Below are 20,984 nucleotides of genomic sequence, written 5' to 3' on the forward strand. Positions count from 1 at the left end.
AGCCCGATGCTCTGACCACTAGGGCACAGTCGCGCGTAATCTTCAATGGTGCGAACGCCAACCAGTATTCTTGAGATGATCGTCGCGTGATGGAATATGTCGCGTGGGCACGCGGGCACGCGGGCACACACGCCCGCACGCCATGTTTCATTACGCTAAAGACGCAGGAATGAAACGGACAGAAAAAAATACAGCAGTTAGTTGCCCAATTTGCGAAAGCTTCACTTCACATAGATTACAAGATGTGCGTTTGACCTGCGTAACATCTTGCATGAGCTAGCTTGCTGCCGGAAAGACGTTACAGAACGTCCAACTTGGGAACACGCATTTCGACGACGTCTGCAAAGGTCTCAAGGCAGCTTGCCCCTCTTTACGCATTTGCTTACAACGACGCTTACATTTGGCATTCCATACATATTACGTCAGTATGCCAACAAATGATTGCGGTGGATATGCTGTCGCACGTAAAGCAATAGGAGCCGGTGAAGTTGGCTTCTTCCCACCACACGTGCAATGTGGCAAAGCCAGCTTGGCACAGTCGTCACGAGTGCAACAAGCACGCACACACGCTCTTGAAGATCGTTGGAAGGAGCATGTCACCACTAAAGTGCTAGACTTCATTGCGCGTCATGGCCGGATCAATGCATGCCCTGCACGAGTAAGGCAGACCACGTGAAGCGCACTATGTGCCGTCGATGAGCTAACAAAGCAGAGTGCGGGCGTTGTCGTAAAATACAGGATGGAAGTTCTATTGCTTTTCCTTATTCTTTGCATAGTGATTCCGTGGAAGAAATACAGACGCCTCAGTGATTTTGTAAGAAGGAACCATGAAAAATGAGAAACGATTACTGTGCAGCATGAAGGTCTTCAGCATGGTGGGAGCAGCATATTAACGATCGAAAGCGTCCGTCAAAGAAACAGCAATGTGGAAAAATATCACACGACGTTGCTTTAGGTCGATACCAAGAATGTGATAAAAGGTTGGCACGTCAAAGTTAATACAATAACATTATATATCAAACAATTACTCCTAGTTCAATCCGTACATGCTAAATCTAATGACTGCAATGTGCATGGCTCGTTTAGACAACAATACGACAGCGAGAGAGAGAGAGAAAGAAAGAAAGATCAGCCATTCAGATTTGAGAGTTCTCACTGCGTAAAAAACAGATTCGCGTTTTTACAGCCCAAGAGAATGCATTGACACTGAATGTTTCAACGGAAGAACTGCATTTTCACTGCATTTCATCTAATTGTACACGCAGGAATCCAGTGGAATGACTCCAGAAGAGATGAAGATGTTCGACGATGCTTCAGTGAGTTATATGATTGAATAACCTGGTTGAATCCTTAGTACCAGAGACATGCACCCCGAAGCGGATGGTGTGATATTCGAAAACCGAGCAGACAATTAGAAAAGGCGCATCCAATCTTTAGTGGTGATGAAAGTTATTAGTAGCTGCAACGACAGTAAATGAAAAAAAGAATACGAACAACGGCAAACATTCAGGTAGATCTCAATTTCAGGACTATAAAAAAATGAAAGAAATAGGAGCCAATTGTACTTTTGCGTAAATGTGAACGTAATGTAGGCTTAGTTAAAGGCTGTTACAAGAAGACGAACAACATAACGGCAGAAAAATTGGAATTTCTTTGTATGTTCGTCAGCATTTCAATCTAAAATAGAGAGTAAAAATAATATGCCATGTGAGGCGAACATTTGACTCCGCGTTTTCTTTTCGAACGGCGACTCTGATTGTGCATCGAAACATATGTCTAAGCGCGTGGATCCTTGAACAAGCTTGAGAAGTAGTAACTGAAGTGACTACTTATGCTGTTTTACATTGTCTTGCCAAAAGTGCTTAAGAAAGAAAGGAAAGCAGACTTCTGCCTTCTTTGAGAATCCCATCCCAATTTTCTGCTAAGGTGTTTTCATTAGGGGGGGGGGGCTAGGGCACAAAGAATTTCACTTGCCTGTAACCGAACCATGCAGCTTATAATTCGCTGCCCTCCATTGAATCGTCAGTTTGAAACTTCGCACGCGAATTACGCTTTCGAATACTAGCTAAAATATTTTTACAAAGGCTGTAATGGCGAGAAACATGCTACACTTCGCATGCTGACTTACCAAAGCGTTCAATTTGCTCCGCTATTGATCACGGTGTCGCAAGGTATACATTGGCGAGAGCTGATAAGGCTCCACAGTGAAGCGGTGAGTGATGGGCAGTTTCTTCGTTTTCCTTTATACGCGTGCTTTTCCTTCAAGCAACTGTTAATTGTGGGTAAGCGCTCGTGTTGTCCTTTTCTACGGCTCCGTATGTGTTGACTGCGCTTCCCCTTTAAGCGTGATCATGAACTTCGTGAGTAATCGAATTTCTTATATTTCTGTTTTCTGCAAACGTCGAAACCAGGCACACAATGTTCTTTGAGCACTCCTAGTCGCTATAGTGGCGTCGCTTTCAAAATTTGCATTTGAGTCATACTGAAGCTGCTTTTAGCAAAAGGTATCTTCGATTTGCTAGAAATTGTAGTGTAGCAGTGCTTAGGGAAAGTAGGAGACTTTAAAAAAATATAACATGGGAAATCTTACTAGATCTGGGGAGGGGGGATATAAATAGGATGCGGATAAAGTTGGCAGGAAGTCGGTAGTACCGCTAAGCAATGCTAGTAGGCATTTTAGTGAGGAATTCCTTCATTTGAAGCGCACTGCTCCATTCAGTGTACATGCCGTCAGGCTGCTTCATACTCATCGCACCTTTGTATCTCTTTCTTTGTTTTCCAGGCTTGCATCCAGAAGGTAGCCGAAGGAGTCGTTTAGTCGGAACAAAAACTCAGCAGAGCTCAAGAACTGCAGGAGACCGCAGTACACCGGCATGCCTCGACGCAACTTTTAGAAGTATCGAAGAAAATAAAATTAGCAGAATATGGAAAACCATGAACTGAAGCGTTCACTTCTTCCACACAATGTTCTGTCCACGCAAAACGCACTTTGAGACACGTTTATCACACATCCAAAGCAATATAGAGGTTAACGGAAAGAGGGTTGAAGTGAAGAATGGTGGTAGAACAAAGAAGGTTACTGATGAGCACTCTACGGACCGTATATTTTAGGCCGGGCCCGGCTCGAGCCCAAAAGTACCATGCGTTGGGCAGCCCGAGCCAGGCCCGGAGATTTTAAACGTGACCCTTATCAAGTCTGGTCCTGAAAGATTCATTGGGCCAGGCTGGATCGGCCCGGCTCAATTGAGCCCGGCCCTATTCTGTACGACCCATTAGCCCTTGAGTCTAAACGAAGCTGGGTGAAGTTCTCGGTTATTATGAAAATACTGTCGTGGGCTCAGCCAGCGTCGGGTGATCTTCACTGTATTAAAACAGCTTTTTGCCATGCGTCCCCTCTTGATGGCTACTTTATCTGTGAGAGAAATAAACATTTCATTTCGTTTCATTGCTGGCCGACCACTCACAGATAACTAGTCGAATATTTGGTACAAAACACACATACAAAATGGGCAGTTGGGAAAATAGGTACGGATCAGGCTGGCAACAGCCGCCGGGAGTGGCACAACGCCTGCTTACATTTACGAAGGAGGATAGAGAAAAATAGATGCCTTGATCACCATGCTTGTGCATTAAATTGTGACATGAATGGCCGTACTACATCTTCTAAATAGTTGTGCGGCAACATACTATGGGAAAGGCATAGATGAACACTCCCGTAGACATCACCAGCCATTTCATCTCTGTTTTGCAGATCATATAATCATTGGGATGTACAGTGATGGAACATTAGCCAATAAATTTGGTGCGAATGTAAATTTAAATACGCTGGTATGTTGACTTTCAAGAATACCATATTACATGGACACTAGAAATTTTTTTCATTAAACAGAAATTCGTGATCCACTAGGCTAACGCTCATGTGGAATCATATTTTCACAGGGAACATGCAATTATTACTGGTTTATTTGACTTCAATATAATCGTGTCAGTTCTTTAGTCGACGTTCTATACACCCTTTCTTCGCAATATATGCTAATCTGTACTTTGTGTACTTTTGTTTGAGTACAGTGCATGTACAATGCAGGCAACGCAGTTTTATCAGAGTGGAATATTATATGATTGCTTGTTCAGGCAAATTCGCAGGGAACCCACCCAATTCTAGAAAAAACATACAAGGCTGCGAATACGACGGTTGAGCCACTTAACGTGTGAAAATTGCATACAAAAGAAAAATTCAATGAGAGAATAACCTTTCCTGCGCTCTGTTTTCTTTATCACATTCCTCTTACCAATGCTGAGAAGTTCTACAGCATCCGCGCATACGCTTTACCTAAAAACGATGGACAGTATTTGTATGACGACGATGGAAGTACCATGATCTCGAGTACATATGTAGTGGCTCAAGTTAGTTGACAATTGGGTCACATGGCGTAAGATAGATACATAGATAGATAGATAGATACATAGATAGATAGATAGATAGACAGACAGACAGACAGACAGACAGACAGACAGACAGACAGACAGACAGACAGACAGAAGGAAGGATAGATAGATAGATAGATAGATAGATAGATAGATAGATAGATAGATAGATAGATAGATAGATAGATAGATAGATAGATAAAAGTACCTAAGTAGGCAAAGAATGCTGATCGCATTAAAAAGCGGGACGTTCAGAGGGTGCGGTTGATCAATTGGTACCGTTATCTCTGTGGCCAAAGAGCGCCACAGGTGTACACTAATCTGTGCAACGTACAGATGCTGTGTCATGGTCTGGCTGCCTCGACTTTCTTCAAAAAACGACAGACACCACCGATATAAAATTTGCATAGGGCTGCAGTTTTTGTAGTCTTCCGTTTAGTGGAGCTGCAAATAGCATGTCCGGGCCTAAGCCGGGCCTGTCTGAGTCTAGGGCCCGACCCGAGCCCGAAGCTCCAAGGCAGGAAGCTCCGACGCGGGCTCGAGTCAGCAGTTCTTACCCGGCCCAAGGCCCGCTCGCGGGCTGTGGCGGGCCCGTGCAGTCATGCCCACGTTACGACAAGGCGAGATTGAAAACTGTCGCTGAAGCTAACACCACGAAAAGGGGACCTTTTCGTAGTGCTGACTTCAGCGACATTCCTTATTATGCTGACAGAAATGTATAGTACTACGCAATATCAGGCTCACCCAAGAGCTTGACGGACGAGGAACGCGGAAATAAATGTTTCAGTGTTCAGGTTGTTGACAAACATGACAGCTTAAATGACACAAATGCTACATTCGACCGGCGGAGGCTGGCGTACTTAAGGGAAGCGACCGTCGGAAAGGCGCCTGCATGTCTGCGGCGTCGACTCGCTTTGATAGGACGACAATACATCAGTCCCCAGCCCGTTGGCGCCACCACGTCTGCTGCGACGACTCTCTCTGTAAGGACCCCAATGCGCCGCGTCCCCAACCGAACGACGCCGGGATGTCTACACGTATTTGCCGGACCAAGTATTGTTTGTGGAGTCACCGTCGCCTTCACGGTATGATTGGAGTGGGGGAACTTCTGGAATGAGAAGTTTTGTGGCGCCGTCTCGCGGTTCTTAGAAGTCGTCAGTCGATGGACAGACGCGGCGACCACTGTCTGCGGAGTCGACACTGGGATCAAGAAGCTCCTGCTCGGTGCAGGACCTCGTGATCGAAATTCGATCGAATTTGTTAACTTCATCTACATTGATCTAGTGCTCGCTTGCGAGCAGTAGTACTTGCGTGGCTGGCGACTGGCGGCGCCAGTATGGGAAACTAGCTGGCACTGCAGTGCTTAGCCATATTAGGCAACACCTCGCCCACTGGCAGCCCCAGTGTTAGCCAATAGCCAACCGCGCCGTTCTTAGCCAACATAACGTAATGCCTTAACGACGGACGTGGCCGTATTGGCACATTGCAAAATATATTGCCAATGCTATTATTTCGTACGATTCAAGAATGGACAAATGCCTGCCCAAATTTCGCATGGCGGTACGATGCAATATGCAATAATTTACAAAAAGGTCACCAAATAAAGCTTCATAGTAAAGCTTCATAGTGTCTTTATTTGTATTAAAATGCACCAATGTTGCTTCTCGCTCTTTTATTTTTTTTTAATCCGGTAGGACACCTATCAATATTGTACCGTTACCGTTACAATATACGTTGATGACGACAAAGGGGGTGGAGGCTGGCCTGGCAGAAAAGCACTTGGAAGAGGTTGAAAAGGATGAGCTACTTCGGTGTAGCGTCGCGTCCTGCCACTAGACCATGGTAGATGGCGCCTAGCAGGCATCCTTTTACAACTCTTCTTTTTTTTTTCTTGGAGATAAACAAACGCTCACCACAGACAACAAAAAGAACAAAGTTTCCGACGTTTCGATATCCGTACGGGTTCATTCTTCACAAATGCGCAAAAGGCTGGGCTTTGCCTTGTATACGTAATCGATGACGCAGTGAACTGTTCTGTGTCTCGAGTAGACTCCCTTCTGTCCGATTAAGTGTCTGACGTGTAGATTGAATCAATTAGCCGCGCGTCCCTTGGCTGCGTTATTTTTGTGTTGTTTGACGTGCTACCTGCTCTTGCCTGATTCACCGGTGTACGACGCACTGTAGGGTTGGCACGTTATTTAATATACTAGGGCAACTCGATGTACTCTTCGCCCGCGGCTCCGTACGGAGTGGTGGGAGAGCAGGACATCGAGGCACTCTATTATACGCCACTGACGGGTGAAGTTGGCGTTCCAAGTGATCCTTCACGCAAGCTAGTTCACTTGCGTGTGGGCCACGTGGGTGATCTGAACGGTGCAATCCTTGAACACACTTGCAAACGTTATGAGTCTTGCGCTTGTGCGACGGCGAACCCTCCCTTTCAAATCACAGATGGCATCTGTATATAAGACATATACCGATGATATCAATCACAACACTGCGAGCAATGCAGCGAGTATACAAGGGGGCACAAAGTCAGAAATTCGATACATATCGCCTGTTGCCACTCATCATAGTCGCATGTGAACAAATGCCCTATTGCTTGTCTTCCCATGCAGGCTATAGTGCAGTCAAGCTGCGTGGCGCATAACAGAGTTCGTTAAATTGGAGACCGCTTTCCTCAGACATCTGCCGCCCATTCGGAGAAGTTGGCTGTGCTAACAAAAATACAGATACGCGCATAAAATAGGCAGCAGGCTATGCTGCCTCAAATTATGCTCTTTATATGTTCAAGACCTAACTAAGCAATTATGGCGAGTTAAATTTGTCCTTCATTACAGCACTTCTCGGATGTACTAGTGGGCAGCTGTGCTAAGCCTTTAGCAACCTATAAGCTTTTAGAATAGGAATAGAAAGTAAGAAGAGTGCACTGTTTCATTTTTACCACCCAAACTACAAAACAGCTGGATCTAGCAATCCAGAAAATTCTGAACAGCAGTCAGATCGCAGAATTTATTGCATCGGTAAGGAATCACGACGGTCCAGCTTTCGCCAGGGCCCCCGCCGAGGCTTGTCGAGCAGCGTGTTTTCAAACCGAGGAGTGCGTTTCTACTGACGATAAATTATACGCTGAAGCAGGGCATCACCGGGAGACTGCGTGAAAAGGAGTCGCAGTGTTATAGCCACCATACTCGTAAGCGTTCGCACAATATACCTGCGGAAAAAGAAATTAAAAACGCACATGTTAATACATGCACCAATTGATACTACATGCACCCAATTGGAAGAATATATTTGAGAACAAAAATAAAATGCATGCACTTACCTCAGCGACAGGTCGGTTTCTTCTGTTCGCGAGCTTACTTCTCAGTAAGGACAACTCTCCAACGGTGTTATGTTGCGGCGTTCGGCTAGTTCGATATGCTTCACTCAACAGCAGTGCGCGGACAAGCTTGCAAATCGTGGAGCTCACGTCGCTGATACTGTACACGTTGCCGGGCTGGTTGACGCACCTCAAGCAAACAAACCGTGGTGCAACCGCAGTGGGCAGCGATGGTTGTTTACCCGACGCTGACAGGCGCGCTGTCTTGAAGCAAAATGTAAACAAGAAGGAAGGCCCTAGGGAGGCCTGATACTCCGAGAGAGCCAGTGTGAACACGCTCTTTTGGCGGCGAGAGGAAGGGGGGTGAGGCCGGAGTAAGGAGCAAGAAAAAAAGTGAAAGAAGTTTCACGTTCATTGCTGCCTGAGCCGTGCTCCCGCATGGGTTGCAGAAGACAGTGCTGGCCTTTCCTCCTTTCCCCACTAGAACCACTTCTCTCTCCGTTTCTGCATAGTAGCGCAGGCTAAGCTGCGCGCAGAATACACAGCTCGTACTTTCATAGCGCAAGTGAGGAAAAGGTACGAAGGCAGTGGAAGAAAAATGCATTCTGAGTAATGTGACTTACATCATCCTCTCACTCATGCGGCAGCTGCGCATGCTATGCGTTTACATGCCGAACTACCCGTGGCCGATCACTGCAGCTTTTTGCTCAAGGGAAAAACAAATTTACAAAATAGGAGCGCACGCGGCTATAAGCCTGAAACATAATGTGCTCAGCGAAAAACAGGAATCAATCAGGCCGTTCTGCCGGCACAAGTTTCATTGCTGAAGAAAGAGGCTAGTGAAAGCTAACAACGTCAGCACTACTACAAGCCACGTTTGTTACTTTAGTAGAGCTGGCTTACATAGATTGCGAAAGAAAATTAACTTGAAAACGTTTCTAGCTACCAGCGTAGCCAATCTGAACATGCTCGTAACGTCTGCTGGCAGTGGTTCAAAACGACTTGCGGACGAGTTGTTTATGTTTGTCTGTTTCCAGTAGCGGCTGTGGCTTATCTAGCAGTAGTATTCGTGGCGAGTTTCTTAAATATTAGAGCTGAAACATTCAGAATAATGAATGTCACTGCAGAAAAAGGCAAAATGCTAAATTTTTTTTTCTGTTCTGCTTTCCTGAAGAGAACGGTAAGCCGAGACAATGTGTGCGCCAAGTGATAGTCTGGCGAAGAACATAATTCACCGATATGCCTCACGCATTCGTTGCTTCTAGTTGAGTAATACAAAGCCCCTCACAGACACAGACTTATGAATAGAAACAAAACAGTGGCAGCCGTTCGTAAGAAGCCTCGCGACAAAACTTTGGGCCGCGCACAAAGAAAGCGATGGACAAAAATAAGCCACGGAAATCTTGTTCAAGGTGCGCATAATGAAAAGAAATCCAAATGGTGTCCTCCGGCAGACTGTTAGGAATGGCCGGCGTTTATCACGTGACAAAGTGCTGCTGGTGCGCATATGGTCCTGGTACTTTGGCGGCAGCAACCGCGCTCCTGCCGCATCTCTGCATTAGTGATGTCAGGGGTGCACCTTTACAGCCGTCCCAGTGGAGGACCACACTCTCTTTACTTTTTGAGCGTGGTATCTCTTCTTACTTTTCTGCTTTTTTTTTCTGCGGGAAGAGACTTCCGCCTACAGTACCATTTGGTCCTAAGGGACCATTGTTCAAGTTCATTTGAACAGGGTGCCAGCGACGTCATCAGGGGGAGTCACGCTTTGTATTAACAACTACATGTCAAAGCGCTATAAGATAATCAAAAGAACAAATCCATGGATTACAAGGGAAGTTATAAATCTAAAGCGAAGATTAAGACGGAAACGCGGGGACTGTTCGAGGTATCCAAACTCCGAGAAGAACTCCATTCAGCGCACGAGCCAAGACTTCAAATGCCTTATCAAAGAGTCGGAAGAAAAGTTTTGTAATGAGTCATTCATGAACTTCCTTAAAGAGGCACCTCAGAAGTTTCAGCGTTATGTCGACGCGTCCACAAAGCCGCTATCCTCTCAATTCAGTGGCAGTGCTGCAATGCAAGCTTATCATTTTAATTCTTATTTTACATCCGTTTTCACCAAAGACTATAGTCATAGACCTGAAGTTACAGCCGAGTGTGCTAGACCATTTATTGCAGACGTTGAAATCAATGAGCAAGGTGTTTTAAACCTCTTGCTGAATATTGATGTTAAGAGCCCTGGTCCTAATGGTATTGTCAATGCGTTTTTGCCTGGATATGCTAAATTGGACTCTAAATACCTTACTAAAATTTGTCAATCCTCTGTTGACAAGGGTTGCTTCCCGTAGAATGGAAATGCGCAATAATTGCAACTATACAAAAAAGCGGTAGCAGGGCGGATGCCGTGAACTGTAGACAAATTTCTATTACCTGCGCGTCTTCTAGACGTCTCGAACAGATTATTTATAAACAATTCGCTTCTTACTTGGACAAATACAACTTCGGCTTTCCTGGACAGCATGGTTTTGCGAACACAGCTATCCACAACCACCCAGTTCCTTGAAATTGTCCATGACCTCTCTGACACGTTAAACTCCCTTGGTCAGAAGGACATAATCTTCCTCAACTCCGCGAAAACATTCGACATAGTGTCTCATCCCAAGTTAATCACAAAAATTGTTTCGGTCTTTCAAAAGCCCACAGTCACTCGCTCATTTTCATCTTACGTTTCTTTAAGAGAGCACAACATTGATTTCGCAGCTGGGGCACATCACGTCCTTCTTGTGTTGTACGTAGTGTGTCAGCATTTTAGGCCCTGTTCTATCCTTGATCTTTATAATGCAACATAAATGCAACATAATGCAACATAAAAAGCAGAAAACTAGGTGGGGTGATGAAATTGGAAAATTCGCAGGCGCAAATTCGTATCAGCTAGCGCGAGACAGGGTTAATTGGAGTCCGCTGGAAGAGGCCTTCGTCCTGCAGTGCAAATAACAGCAGACTGATGATGATGATGATGATAATGATGATGGTGAAATCGAACTGCACGGAAATGCGGCCACCGCACTTAAGGAGTTACACCCGCAAATTCGAATCGAATGCGCCAACTCGAACCAGCAAATGTGTTGGGCATGTGTACAGAATCTTTTTAAGCTTGAGGAAATGCAAGAAATGGCCCATTTGAGTACCATGTCGCGCACTTTATTATTACATTGCGTATGTCGTCATCCGTGAGGCCAGAAACGATTCGTGGACTATCAATGCAACATCATGCAGAACATGTCTTTTCAACGCGATACCAAGCTTCCAGCCAGAAACTAGTTTTTCGAAAGACCTACTGGTATCTATAGCGTGCGTGGGACACGAAACTCGAGACAAGCGTCAATGGTAAATAAAGGTGGAGGTCTCGAATTCTAGTCAAACCCTGCGTCTCTGCAATCAAGGGCTGAAATTCGTCATAAAATATGGCGCATCTCCCCTTGTGATATGTGATACATGAAGTCACAACGTTCGTTTATCCATATGGGCTTCTAGTGTCGCCTCAATGCCTGTGACACTCCCTGGCGTAATGCAGGAGCCAGGTGTCACTAGAACATGATTATGTGAAGTTCTATAACTGCTTTAGCAACTTTTTAAGGAGTTTCATTACCTAAGGCCAAGTTCTTCTAATTGATGGTGAGCTTCCTCGATGACAGTGAATTCCTCCAGAATGTCTTGCTTGTGTATTACCATCTTCGTCGTCATTATGAGGGCCTCAGGGCATAGACGGGGCTCGCAATGAAGCAGTTTGAAGAAAGAGACAATGACACAAGAACGAGCAAGTATAACATAGTTGCACCTCCATGGCGAATTCCTCCTTACCGAGGCACACACAAGGAAACCCATCTTACAAACTCTTTCCGCGTGTACCAGACCATGCGTGACAAAGCATCACTCATTCTTTCGAAGTGTACAGGGAAGGGTTATCTACTCTCATCTCGCGGAAAGCACTAATATATGTGCGAGGCCAGCATATTCAAATGAGCCCCGATACGGCCGATTCTGTGGCCGCGGTCACCAAAGTTTGCTTTCCAATTTACGTCCTGTCCTGGGAATAGTCTATACATCCTATATGTGTCAGCTAGGCTCCGCAATTGCTAAGCCTAGCTCTGTCAATCAGCTTCTGAATGTCTCCGATCATGAGCCAATTTATTGGCTCGTGGTCAGTGGCGTCACAGACGGAAATCACAAAGGAAAAGGAAGAAAAAAGGAAAGAGTGCCACGCATGCTCGGTCTGCCGACACAACGATCTTTATTGCGTTGAGAGCAAACCTCCCAGGACCTTTTTTTCTTTACTTCTTTCTTTTTCCTTGCCGAAACAGATGCAACTGGATGAGCGGCTTTCCTCCTTAATGCCGTATAAATGCAGGTGCTGACGCACACCAGACTGCACAGGCGGAAGACAATCCCGCACACAGTCACTCGAAGAGTTCGCTTCGCGCAACCCACGTAACAGCAGTTGCTCAACTTCAAGTCGCCGGTAGTGAAGTTGGGCAGTTGGCTCTCGTGCTCTCCTGTGGATAAACACTCTCCTTCGCCGAAAGAAACATGAAGAACCAATTTGTAGCAGTCTTTGTGATACTCTGCTTCACCTCCGCCGCTGTGGACGCGAACGGTGAGTACGGCATTACTCATTTACGTGTATTAGGGGTGAATCTGAACATCGTGTGAGGTTTGGCTCTGCTTCGCTATTAAGCACGTGCGCTCGGCGTTGTACAGTCGAGATAGTCGTGTGGCTAAGATTATTCCTGTGCTTCTTCGCACGCGCCGAAGCTCCATGGTGAAATAAACGAACTCAATTCTCTGACGTGAATGCAATTGGCTTTACGGCATGCACGGTATGAATGCCATTAGTGTAACGTGGCCAGAGTGACACGCCCATCTTGCAGCACTATTTCGCGATATTAGCAGAAGAAAAACACTAGCAACACTCTATCATGCTAGTTTCTTGGCGCTCAGTAACTTTATAAAGATTGACGAAGGGCTAATGAAGGAAGCTATAGGTAAATGTAGCAGAGACTGTAGCAGAAACGGCTTCGATTATGCAGCACACGCTCGTTGTCTTCCCTGAAAAATAAAGGAAGCACAAAATCTTCTTAAGTTTATTTCACAGCAGTGATAATATTGTTGTATTGAGGAAGTATCACGCAATGGCGACAGCAATTTCTGTTCGTGTGCGTGCGTGCGTGCGTGTGCGCTGAGAAATTCCTTGCAGGCGGTCACAGCAGCATACATACATGGTTGAGGAGGTCAAACCTATACACACGGGACGGGTCTTCTTAAATCACATAGGCGTTTTCGCATGACGGGCAGCAGAGTACATTGGCCACAAACAGTGACGTGAAATTGCCTTTATATATAGCGTGTTTCAGCTGGGAATATTCCAGAATAATAAATGCAGTAGATTTGGGTCTTAATGATGATGTTTCGCGGACCATACTTAATAAACTGTGATGGCCCACAGAATTTTCGTGATAATTCGACAACAGAATCATTCAAAAAATTTTCACTAAGCAACATTGAAGCAATGATTTACGGTACATAGTGTACATACAGAATTTGAGGCAGTGAGCACTGGAACCAGGCCCGTTTGCTACAAGCTATGACCTTTACACTAGCTGCCAGAAATAGGCACTCACGACCTGGAACAACAGGCAACGGTTTTCCGGTTATTATGCTGCCCCTTTGCGCAAACGCGCAGTACGGTGAAATGTTACCTGAAGCAGCAGTGGAATTAAGTGCGTATTTTCAGTCCGTGTGAGCTCCAGAAAAGCCATGGCTTTATCTTCATATTTTTGGTCGATCATGAAAGATCAGACTTGAGAGCCCTGTTTGGAGAAGTGTTTGGCTAAATGTACACCAGAATACCAATGTAACACTTTTTCTGCAGCAATTGCACGATTAATCAAAGCGACACTGTTCTACTGCAACTAGTCTAGATAGAGCAACCGTGGGCACAATAAAACTGCTCATGCCTAAGTGCAAAACTAGAATAGCATAAAACCGAGACCACTACAGTGCCTTTTGGGGTGCTTTTAACTAAATGTTTTCTGTTGCTTAAAACGAACTTAAATTGACACTACAACCAGTTTTCCCACGGAGAGTATTTGTTAGGAACTCAAGTTTCATTCTTTCTGGCAGAAAAATCTCGATTTTAGTAGCGAAAAACATAAAGGATGCCGTTCCGCATTTTAAACTTTGCGTGGAAAGCTTAGTGCCAGTCCGTCAGCCCGACGTTGTAGGTTTCAAACTATTTGCTCGTATTTAAGCAGTTGATGCGAGAAGAATTCTTGAAACCTGGGTTGAGCCTTTTGTTTGAAGAAGATGCAACACGACCCTTCTTTATTATGCAGACCTCAGTGTAGGCACTGCGCAAATGCATGACCTAAGTGTGAGTGGACTCGGGATCCTCGGGAAGGCGTCGATACCCGCTTTTTTGTTTTGGCTCCTTTTTTGGCGTATTGAGCTTCCTCTCCCAGTAAGAGTAGTGTTAGACTATTGCTAAATTATAGTTCACTAATGCAGCTGAACGTTGTATTACTCTGAAGTGACCATTCAAAGGGATAGAATTTCACAGGCAAAATGCGGCTGTAATACAGTTTTTTTTTTGCGGCACAGTATTACATCATGTTTTACATATACATTACTACTGATGTCGCTGGCGCTTCTAAGCGATTTTTGTGGTAAACTCACACTCAACCCGAAATCCTTTGAAATGAACTGTCAACTGGCATTGGCTTAATGTGTCTAAAACTATGGCTCGCATCCCAAAGCAATCGATGTCATCAATTTAAGGCATACTTGAGAGTCAGCGTATAGGGTAAAGAGACCCTCAAATAGACAGAAAAATATAGTCGCTGATCATCGTGAATTAACACTGAGCCTAAATATACACCAACTATTTTGCACCTCTCTCCTACGAGCAGGTTAATCGGCCAAAACAATTTTCCCTTGTATTAACCCTCCAAATTTGCTTTTGACACATATAAGAAAAAATCGTATCCAAAGTCAAACGAAGCTCATGAGTACAGTTGAAATGAATAAGCAATGGGCTTCGCGATAACATCGACGTAAACTCAGCATGGACGTCCCAATTGCTCATCGCGCTAAGTTTACACCTATGAGCACCTCTGGCATTGAAGTAAGTTGTGGAAAAAAGAACACGTTGACCGAACGCAAGGTTGATATCAATGTGGCGCGAAGCTTTTTTTGTGTGGTAACGATGTAGCAGCTGTAGCGGATCGTAAGAAAACAGCCCCGTCACCCATAGTTGTTAGCTGCCTGTGTCACGAAGGCGAAGGCAATGCAACATGCTTGTCGATGGAGGAATGCTGATGCGGGGTTGATGCTTAGAGAAGTACACGACATATATTGATACACATTTAAAGCTCCTATACGACTTACGTCACGCTGGAACACACGGATTCTGGGAGATCGGCCAAGAATCGGCACATACCGTGTTGCATGTACCCAGTGGCCCAAGTTTATCGTATTGGGGCACATATACCCAGTGACCCAATTTGTCCTCCACTCGGAAAGGGTGTGCTCACAGAGTGGAGCGAATAGTAAAAGGAGGCTTCGATAAAAAAAAAGCAACACCGCATGTCTAAAACAGGACTTTTATGTTCCGCGAGACACACACAGAAGTTGAGGGTAGATCATCGGTTCAACATTATCGGCTATCAATTCTGCTAAAACTGTGAGCGGTTGCCCGCCAACATGTTGTGTGAAAGGCACCAGTTTTATAAGTACCTACATTGTGGCAAATCCTCCCGAGAAAAAAAAATAGAGACACAGACAATCGTTCACCTACACATTAGCAGAACCGAACGAACAGTCTTTGTTTCTGAGACTGCATTTTAGAAAACTCACCTCGCCGCACATTGGCTCACAACTCTCTAAATGCGCTGTTGTACATTTTAAGATCAACGAGTTTGTGTGAATGCGTTTGACCACGGTGAACCTTTCCTGTTGCACGTGTATTCCGGAAGCCCTTTTCTTATTTGTCTATTTTCCTCTTGCTTCATAACGGCGGTATTGCGTAGCACGCTAGAAGAAAGGAAAAAAAAAATCCAACCTTTTTTTTCCTACTTTCTGCTCGTTAAGCAAAAACCGCCGCTACGAACTACGATCAACAAGCCCAAGCTCCTGCCCTAATCTTCTCCCTCGCCCCCTATGTAGGGTAGCAAACCGTACGCTCTTCCGGTTAACCTCCCTGCTCTCCTTTCTGCATATCCTATCTCCCTGTCTCGAATGCAGCTGCAGTGGACAGAGTCATCGAGCAACTGAAGTCCTTGGTGCGGGAGTTTGTGAAGGACCAGGCCAAGGCTCAGGAGTATCTGAGTGCGATCGACGGTGCGCGCGAGTGCCTCACAGTCGCCAAGGACTTCAACCCGAAGATCATCCAGCAAGTTAGTGCCACGCCCACTCGATCAAAACGCAAAAAGCGAGCGTCTTAGTACACTGGCATTTCGGGTGATGGCCACAGTGACAATCCCCAGAAGCCTCCTTTGTTCGTGTTACAACACGTCTGAGATCAGCAGAAGTATTCGTCATGAACCATGCCACAAGTGTAATGGGGAACTTGGAAGCACTTCTAAAAGATTATTCACCAGCTTCGCATAAAGACTTATAATGCATTTGTTCCCCATAACAGCTTTCCTCAGTAAGGAGACATTGTTGTAAATGTTATACGAGTGCAGTGCAAGCGAAGTGTCTTCTTTTTCGAAAAACTTCAGCAACTACTTTTTTCATATGGAGTAGGAGGCTATACAATGTACCCCAGCCCTCATTCAATAAAATCTATCTATCTATCTATCTATCTATCTATCTATCTATCTATCTATCTATCTATCTATCTATCTATCTATCTATCTATCTATCTATCTATCTATCTATCTATCTATCTATCTATCTATCTATCTATCTATCTATCTATCTATCTATCTATCTATCTATCTATCTATCTATCTATCTATCTATCTATCTATCTACTAGATAACATGTGTCTCGGCCTTCTCTACCCGCTCCTATGTTACTATCTTAAATGATTGGCCTATCATTGACTTACATGCTGAAACGGCTACAATATTTGTGCAGCTTGCCGACAGCGCCATTCCGACAGCTATAGAGTGCGGTGGAAAACATATAGGCATCAGGGACCCGCAGGAAAGAGCAACGGCGGTGAGTAGATCAGGACCAGATTTTTTGTTTACGCTGACAGAAGGTTCTTCATTACTAACGACAGACTGGTGATAAGGTATACTTCGTATCCGTTATCGCTAAAGCTGACCCATTGTTTCTTTTTTGCACTTTCGGAAGAGTAAATTTTTATCCTGCCGTAAGCACAGGCATAAGGCCACATTTTGACTTTCTATGCTTAGCACGTGTTTTTCCTAACTCAGTCACAGTATGAATATGACACAAAGAACTCCTAGTCACTGAAAACATGCCGGAGCTGGATTTTCACGAAGAAAAATCTACAGGGAACGTTCATTGAACGTCATGCCAGTAAGTTTGGACAGGCAATATAAGTAATTTTTGAGATTCGTTAGCAGGTGGCAGAAGTATTGAAAGTTGAGTTTGCCGGTACGAAATAATTGTAGCTAAACGTCGCAAGGGAACAACGCGTACACGGGAAAGGTGGGACAGTGCAAGGTGCTGACCTTGCAAGGTGTTACTGGCCCATGCACAAATGTATACGCCGGGTATCATCGTTATCACAAAAAAAAATATAAGAAACGACAAGCGAAAAACAATAGACCATGTCTTATCAGGCGAAACCACCTCCTTTGGCTAGAACATGATCGAAGCCTGCGTTACGCACTCCTAACCCGCGTTGATAATATGAAGAAGCTCTGTCATAAATGTAGTGAGAATAGTCAGAATAAGCGCACTCCGACTATAAGTTATACCTTTTGTCTTATTTTTATTTTTAGGAGGTTTCATTAAAATGACTAAGGCATACAGTGTCCTCAAATAATGTCACCTCTTCGATCAATGGCAACGCAACGTAAAACAGTGAGATCTGAGCGCACACCATGTTTGTCAAGGAACAAGCATAATTGTCTGAAGTGTTAGGTAGCACTGGAAATAAAAAAGGGGGACTCACTCACTTGAAGTACTTTCATTTCCAGATAAGGGGCTGCTTGGTAGAGAAGGCGAATAGCTTTAAGGTAAGTTCATTTTCTCTTACAAGCAGGCCTATCACGAGATACTTGGTAAACGAATTCATGAATTTTGAACTCCACGTGTGATTAGCTCTTTCCTAATCCCCCCGGCAACGAAGTGCAAGTAACATGTCCATTGTTCTTATCACTCTGTTCTCTTTAACTGAAAAGTAGCGTCGACATTTTGGTCAAGCGTACAGCGTCCAAGTCCACCAGTGGGCTCCTTCTCTTAAAAAAAGAAGTGCTGCACCTCCAAGACCTACGGAGCTACTGATTTTTTTTTTCTATAGACTTCTCTTGCTGCAGGAATAGACGTCGTAGAACGTTCAATTTACAAAATGCATGTTTATATCTAGAAATGTCTCACGGCAGCTTGCGCGTCTTTATGTATTCGCTTGTAACGACGCTTACATTTGGCATTCCAACGGGCTGGCTCGCATATACGTGAACGGACTATTGTGGGTACAGCAGTGGGAGCCAATGAAGCTGGCTTTTCCGCATAGTTATTTGCTGTGCGGAGAAGCCAGGGCGTGGCAAATGTTATCGCGAGCGCGTCATGCACGCGTGCACACTCTTGAAGGCTGTCGAGTAACGGCGTACACAGGTTGGCACCAGTGAAGGACTCGCTTTCATAACGCGTAACCACCCGACCACTGCATCCATTATAGACGCGTCACACAGGCTACCGACACATACAATATGCCGTCTAATAACTAACCAAAACAGCGCAGATCCGTTGTCGTCAGGTACACGATGGAAGTTCCGTCAATTTGCTGCATTTATTTTATAAAGTGTCACGTGGAGGAAATACAGAAGAAGAAGGAACTGCGTAAAAAGGGGACCCTGGGAAAAGGAGAAAACAAAACAATTAGTTTGCCTCATTAAACGCTTCTGCAGGGCGGGAGCAGCGTAGTAGCGATGAAATGCGTCAGAGCGAAAGAAATAGCAGTTTGGATGAAGAACACGAAGTGCTGTTGTAGATCAGAAACAATAAAATGCGACGAAAACTTGACACATTACTTCTTTACCGAAAACATGAATTATCGAAGAAGCATCCGAAATTATATCGGTATATGGTAATTCTAATGAAGGCAATGTGCGTGTTTCGATTAGACAATAAAACAACGAATCCGAACACAGGCAAAGATCTGCCTTTCAGCTTCGACAGTCCTCACTGCGTGTGAAAGAATCTCGTGCTTGAGCAAGAAAGTGTGCGTTGACGCTGAACGTTCCAGAGGAGGAAATGCATATTCATTGTTTTTATCTCAATCTCAACGCAGCAATCCATGGGAATGACACCAGAAGAGACGAAGATGTTCGACGACGCTTCAGTGAGTTACCTGTCTGAATCGTCACGTGATTGCTTTCAAAGTTCACGCAGAACGATAAGCATGCTTCATTAGGCTAAGATTAGCAGTTTATCATTGTCGGCAGCTTTTCTTTTTTCCTGCTCTTCCCAGTGTCGCGTGCTTGCCGTTCAAGAGACACTCGGAAGCAGATGATGTGATAACCAAAAAAAAAGAAAAAAGAAAACAAGCATGCACAGAATTAAAAACGTACACGAAATCTTCAGCGGTTATGAAAGTTTCTACACGCTGTTTTAACCAGCTCGCACCTTACAAGGGGCAAGGAAATAGACACGAGGCAAAGCGCTTGCCTTATGTGGCGAAACGTTAAATTTACGTCCCACATTAGACACGGCATGTCCCTCATTTTCACTGAACTCGAGCTTGGCGACTTGTACACTACCTTTACGATCCTGGGAAAGATTGCGGATAATGGCAGTATGACACTGTGGAAAGCTCGAATAAGTAACTTTCTACAGAGACTGTAATTAACCTAGAAATTTTTAAACTTATCATATCTCGCTGTAAAATTACTTCAGACTTTAGCGTAACCTAAGGAACGTGCCTTGCATGGTCGACCAATTCACCGAGAAGGCAGGGATAACCACCTACACGTCTCGTATAACGCATGACAACGGGAGGAAAATGAGCAGTCAGAAATTATTTTCAGGCCAAATAGTTAAACCACAGATTTCAGTCGTACTCTACGCGTTACGAAACCACGGCACTAACTTTATGCAAACATGAAGTTCCAGCCGTTTTGGGTCATCCCAGAGCAGCGGGGAAACCTTGTAAGCGTTTCATACGGCGCTTCTAAGGCGGTCATAAACGAGGCTTTAGCAGTTTTCATTTAGTACCTAATTAACTGACGCTGTTGAAAATTTGTCTGCGTATGTCCTCTAACATTGGCCACATTCCTGCAAAATATAGTAGCTTGAGTTTTTATTTCTTTTCTTTAGAAAACCGTGAAAACAGGCATGAAATGTTATTTAGCCATTCGAGTCGCATTATCAGCTTCGCGGTAAAAGTGTTGACTTGCAGCATACTAAAACTGCTTAGCAGAGAGTATGCCTTGAATTTCTAGAGAAATTGTACTGAAAGCTGTCTTTAGAGGAAGTCAGAACTCCTTTTCTTGATATTCAATCGGACGTATTATTACACTGCAAGGAAAATATAGTGCTAATAATGTTAGTAGGAGCTAGGCAGGAATTCTAAACAACGGTGATACACATTTTAGTAAAGAATATCCTTATTCGAAACATACTGCATGCCGAAATTCTATGGCATACGTATCGAGTGGTCACATCTCGTATAACTCTTCTTTTGTTTTTCTAGGCTTGCATCCAACAGAAGACTGAAGGACTAGTTTAGTCGGAACCAAACTTGAGCAGAGAGCGACTACTCACGAGGGCCGCAGACCGCAGCGCCTCGACACGCTTTGCTATGTGTCAAATAAAATAAATTTCGTTGAAGAAGGAACTGAAACGTTTGCTCCTTCCGCACGATGATTTGTTCCCAGAGAACGCACTTTGAAGCACAATCATCTGTCATTCAATACGAGAGAAGTTTACAGGAAGGTGAAGGCTTGGTGGTGATTAGCAGTGATAGAGCAAGGAACGTCGCAGAAGTTAGTCTTTTTGTAAGAACTTTGGCTTCAGTGACATTCCATATGCAGTTGACAGA

The 20,984-nt window shown here is 44.6% G+C and overlaps 2 protein-coding genes across 2 annotated transcripts in view; both read left to right on the forward strand.

The window, feature by feature from the left end:
- The window catches only part of LOC142557243 (uncharacterized), an 11,001-nt gene extending 8,069 nt beyond the window's left edge, over positions 1 to 2,932 (forward strand). Inside the window, exons 5-6 of the mRNA XM_075668946.1 lie at positions 1,266 to 1,316; positions 2,783 to 2,932. Of these exons, the coding sequence (XP_075525061.1) occupies positions 1,266 to 1,316; positions 2,783 to 2,818 (87 nt within the window). The 3' untranslated portion in view covers positions 2,819 to 2,932. The remainder of the gene's footprint in view (positions 1 to 1,265; positions 1,317 to 2,782) is intronic.
- A 9,228-nt stretch (positions 2,933 to 12,160) lies between these two features.
- LOC142557244 (uncharacterized) lies at positions 12,161 to 20,776 on the forward strand. Its single transcript, XM_075668948.1, has 6 exons — positions 12,161 to 12,401; positions 16,046 to 16,197; positions 16,886 to 16,969; positions 17,923 to 17,961; positions 19,236 to 19,286; positions 20,637 to 20,776. Exons 1-6 carry the CDS (start codon positions 12,335 to 12,337, stop codon positions 20,670 to 20,672), a joined length of 429 nt encoding a protein of 142 aa, XP_075525063.1. The 5' UTR covers positions 12,161 to 12,334; the 3' UTR covers positions 20,673 to 20,776.
- Positions 20,777 to 20,984: the final 208 nt, after the last annotated feature.

Source organism: Dermacentor variabilis, chromosome 9 (assembly GCF_050947875.1).
Source record: "Dermacentor variabilis isolate Ectoservices chromosome 9, ASM5094787v1, whole genome shotgun sequence".
Lineage (NCBI taxonomy): Eukaryota > Metazoa > Arthropoda > Arachnida > Ixodida > Ixodidae > Dermacentor > Dermacentor variabilis.

Excerpts from the sequence above, each read along its gene's own strand:
- LOC142557244 (XM_075668948.1), top strand. The coding sequence starts at position 12,335 with ATGAAGAACCAATTTGTAGCAGTCTTTGTGATACTCTGCTTCACCTCC. Across the intron at positions 16,198-16,885 it reads ACCCGAAGATCATCCAGCAA|CTTGCCGACAGCGCCATTCC; the intron begins GTTAGTGCCACG and ends ATATTTGTGCAG. Across the intron at positions 17,962-19,235 it reads AGAAGGCGAATAGCTTTAAG|CAATCCATGGGAATGACACC; the intron begins GTAAGTTCATTT and ends ATCTCAACGCAG.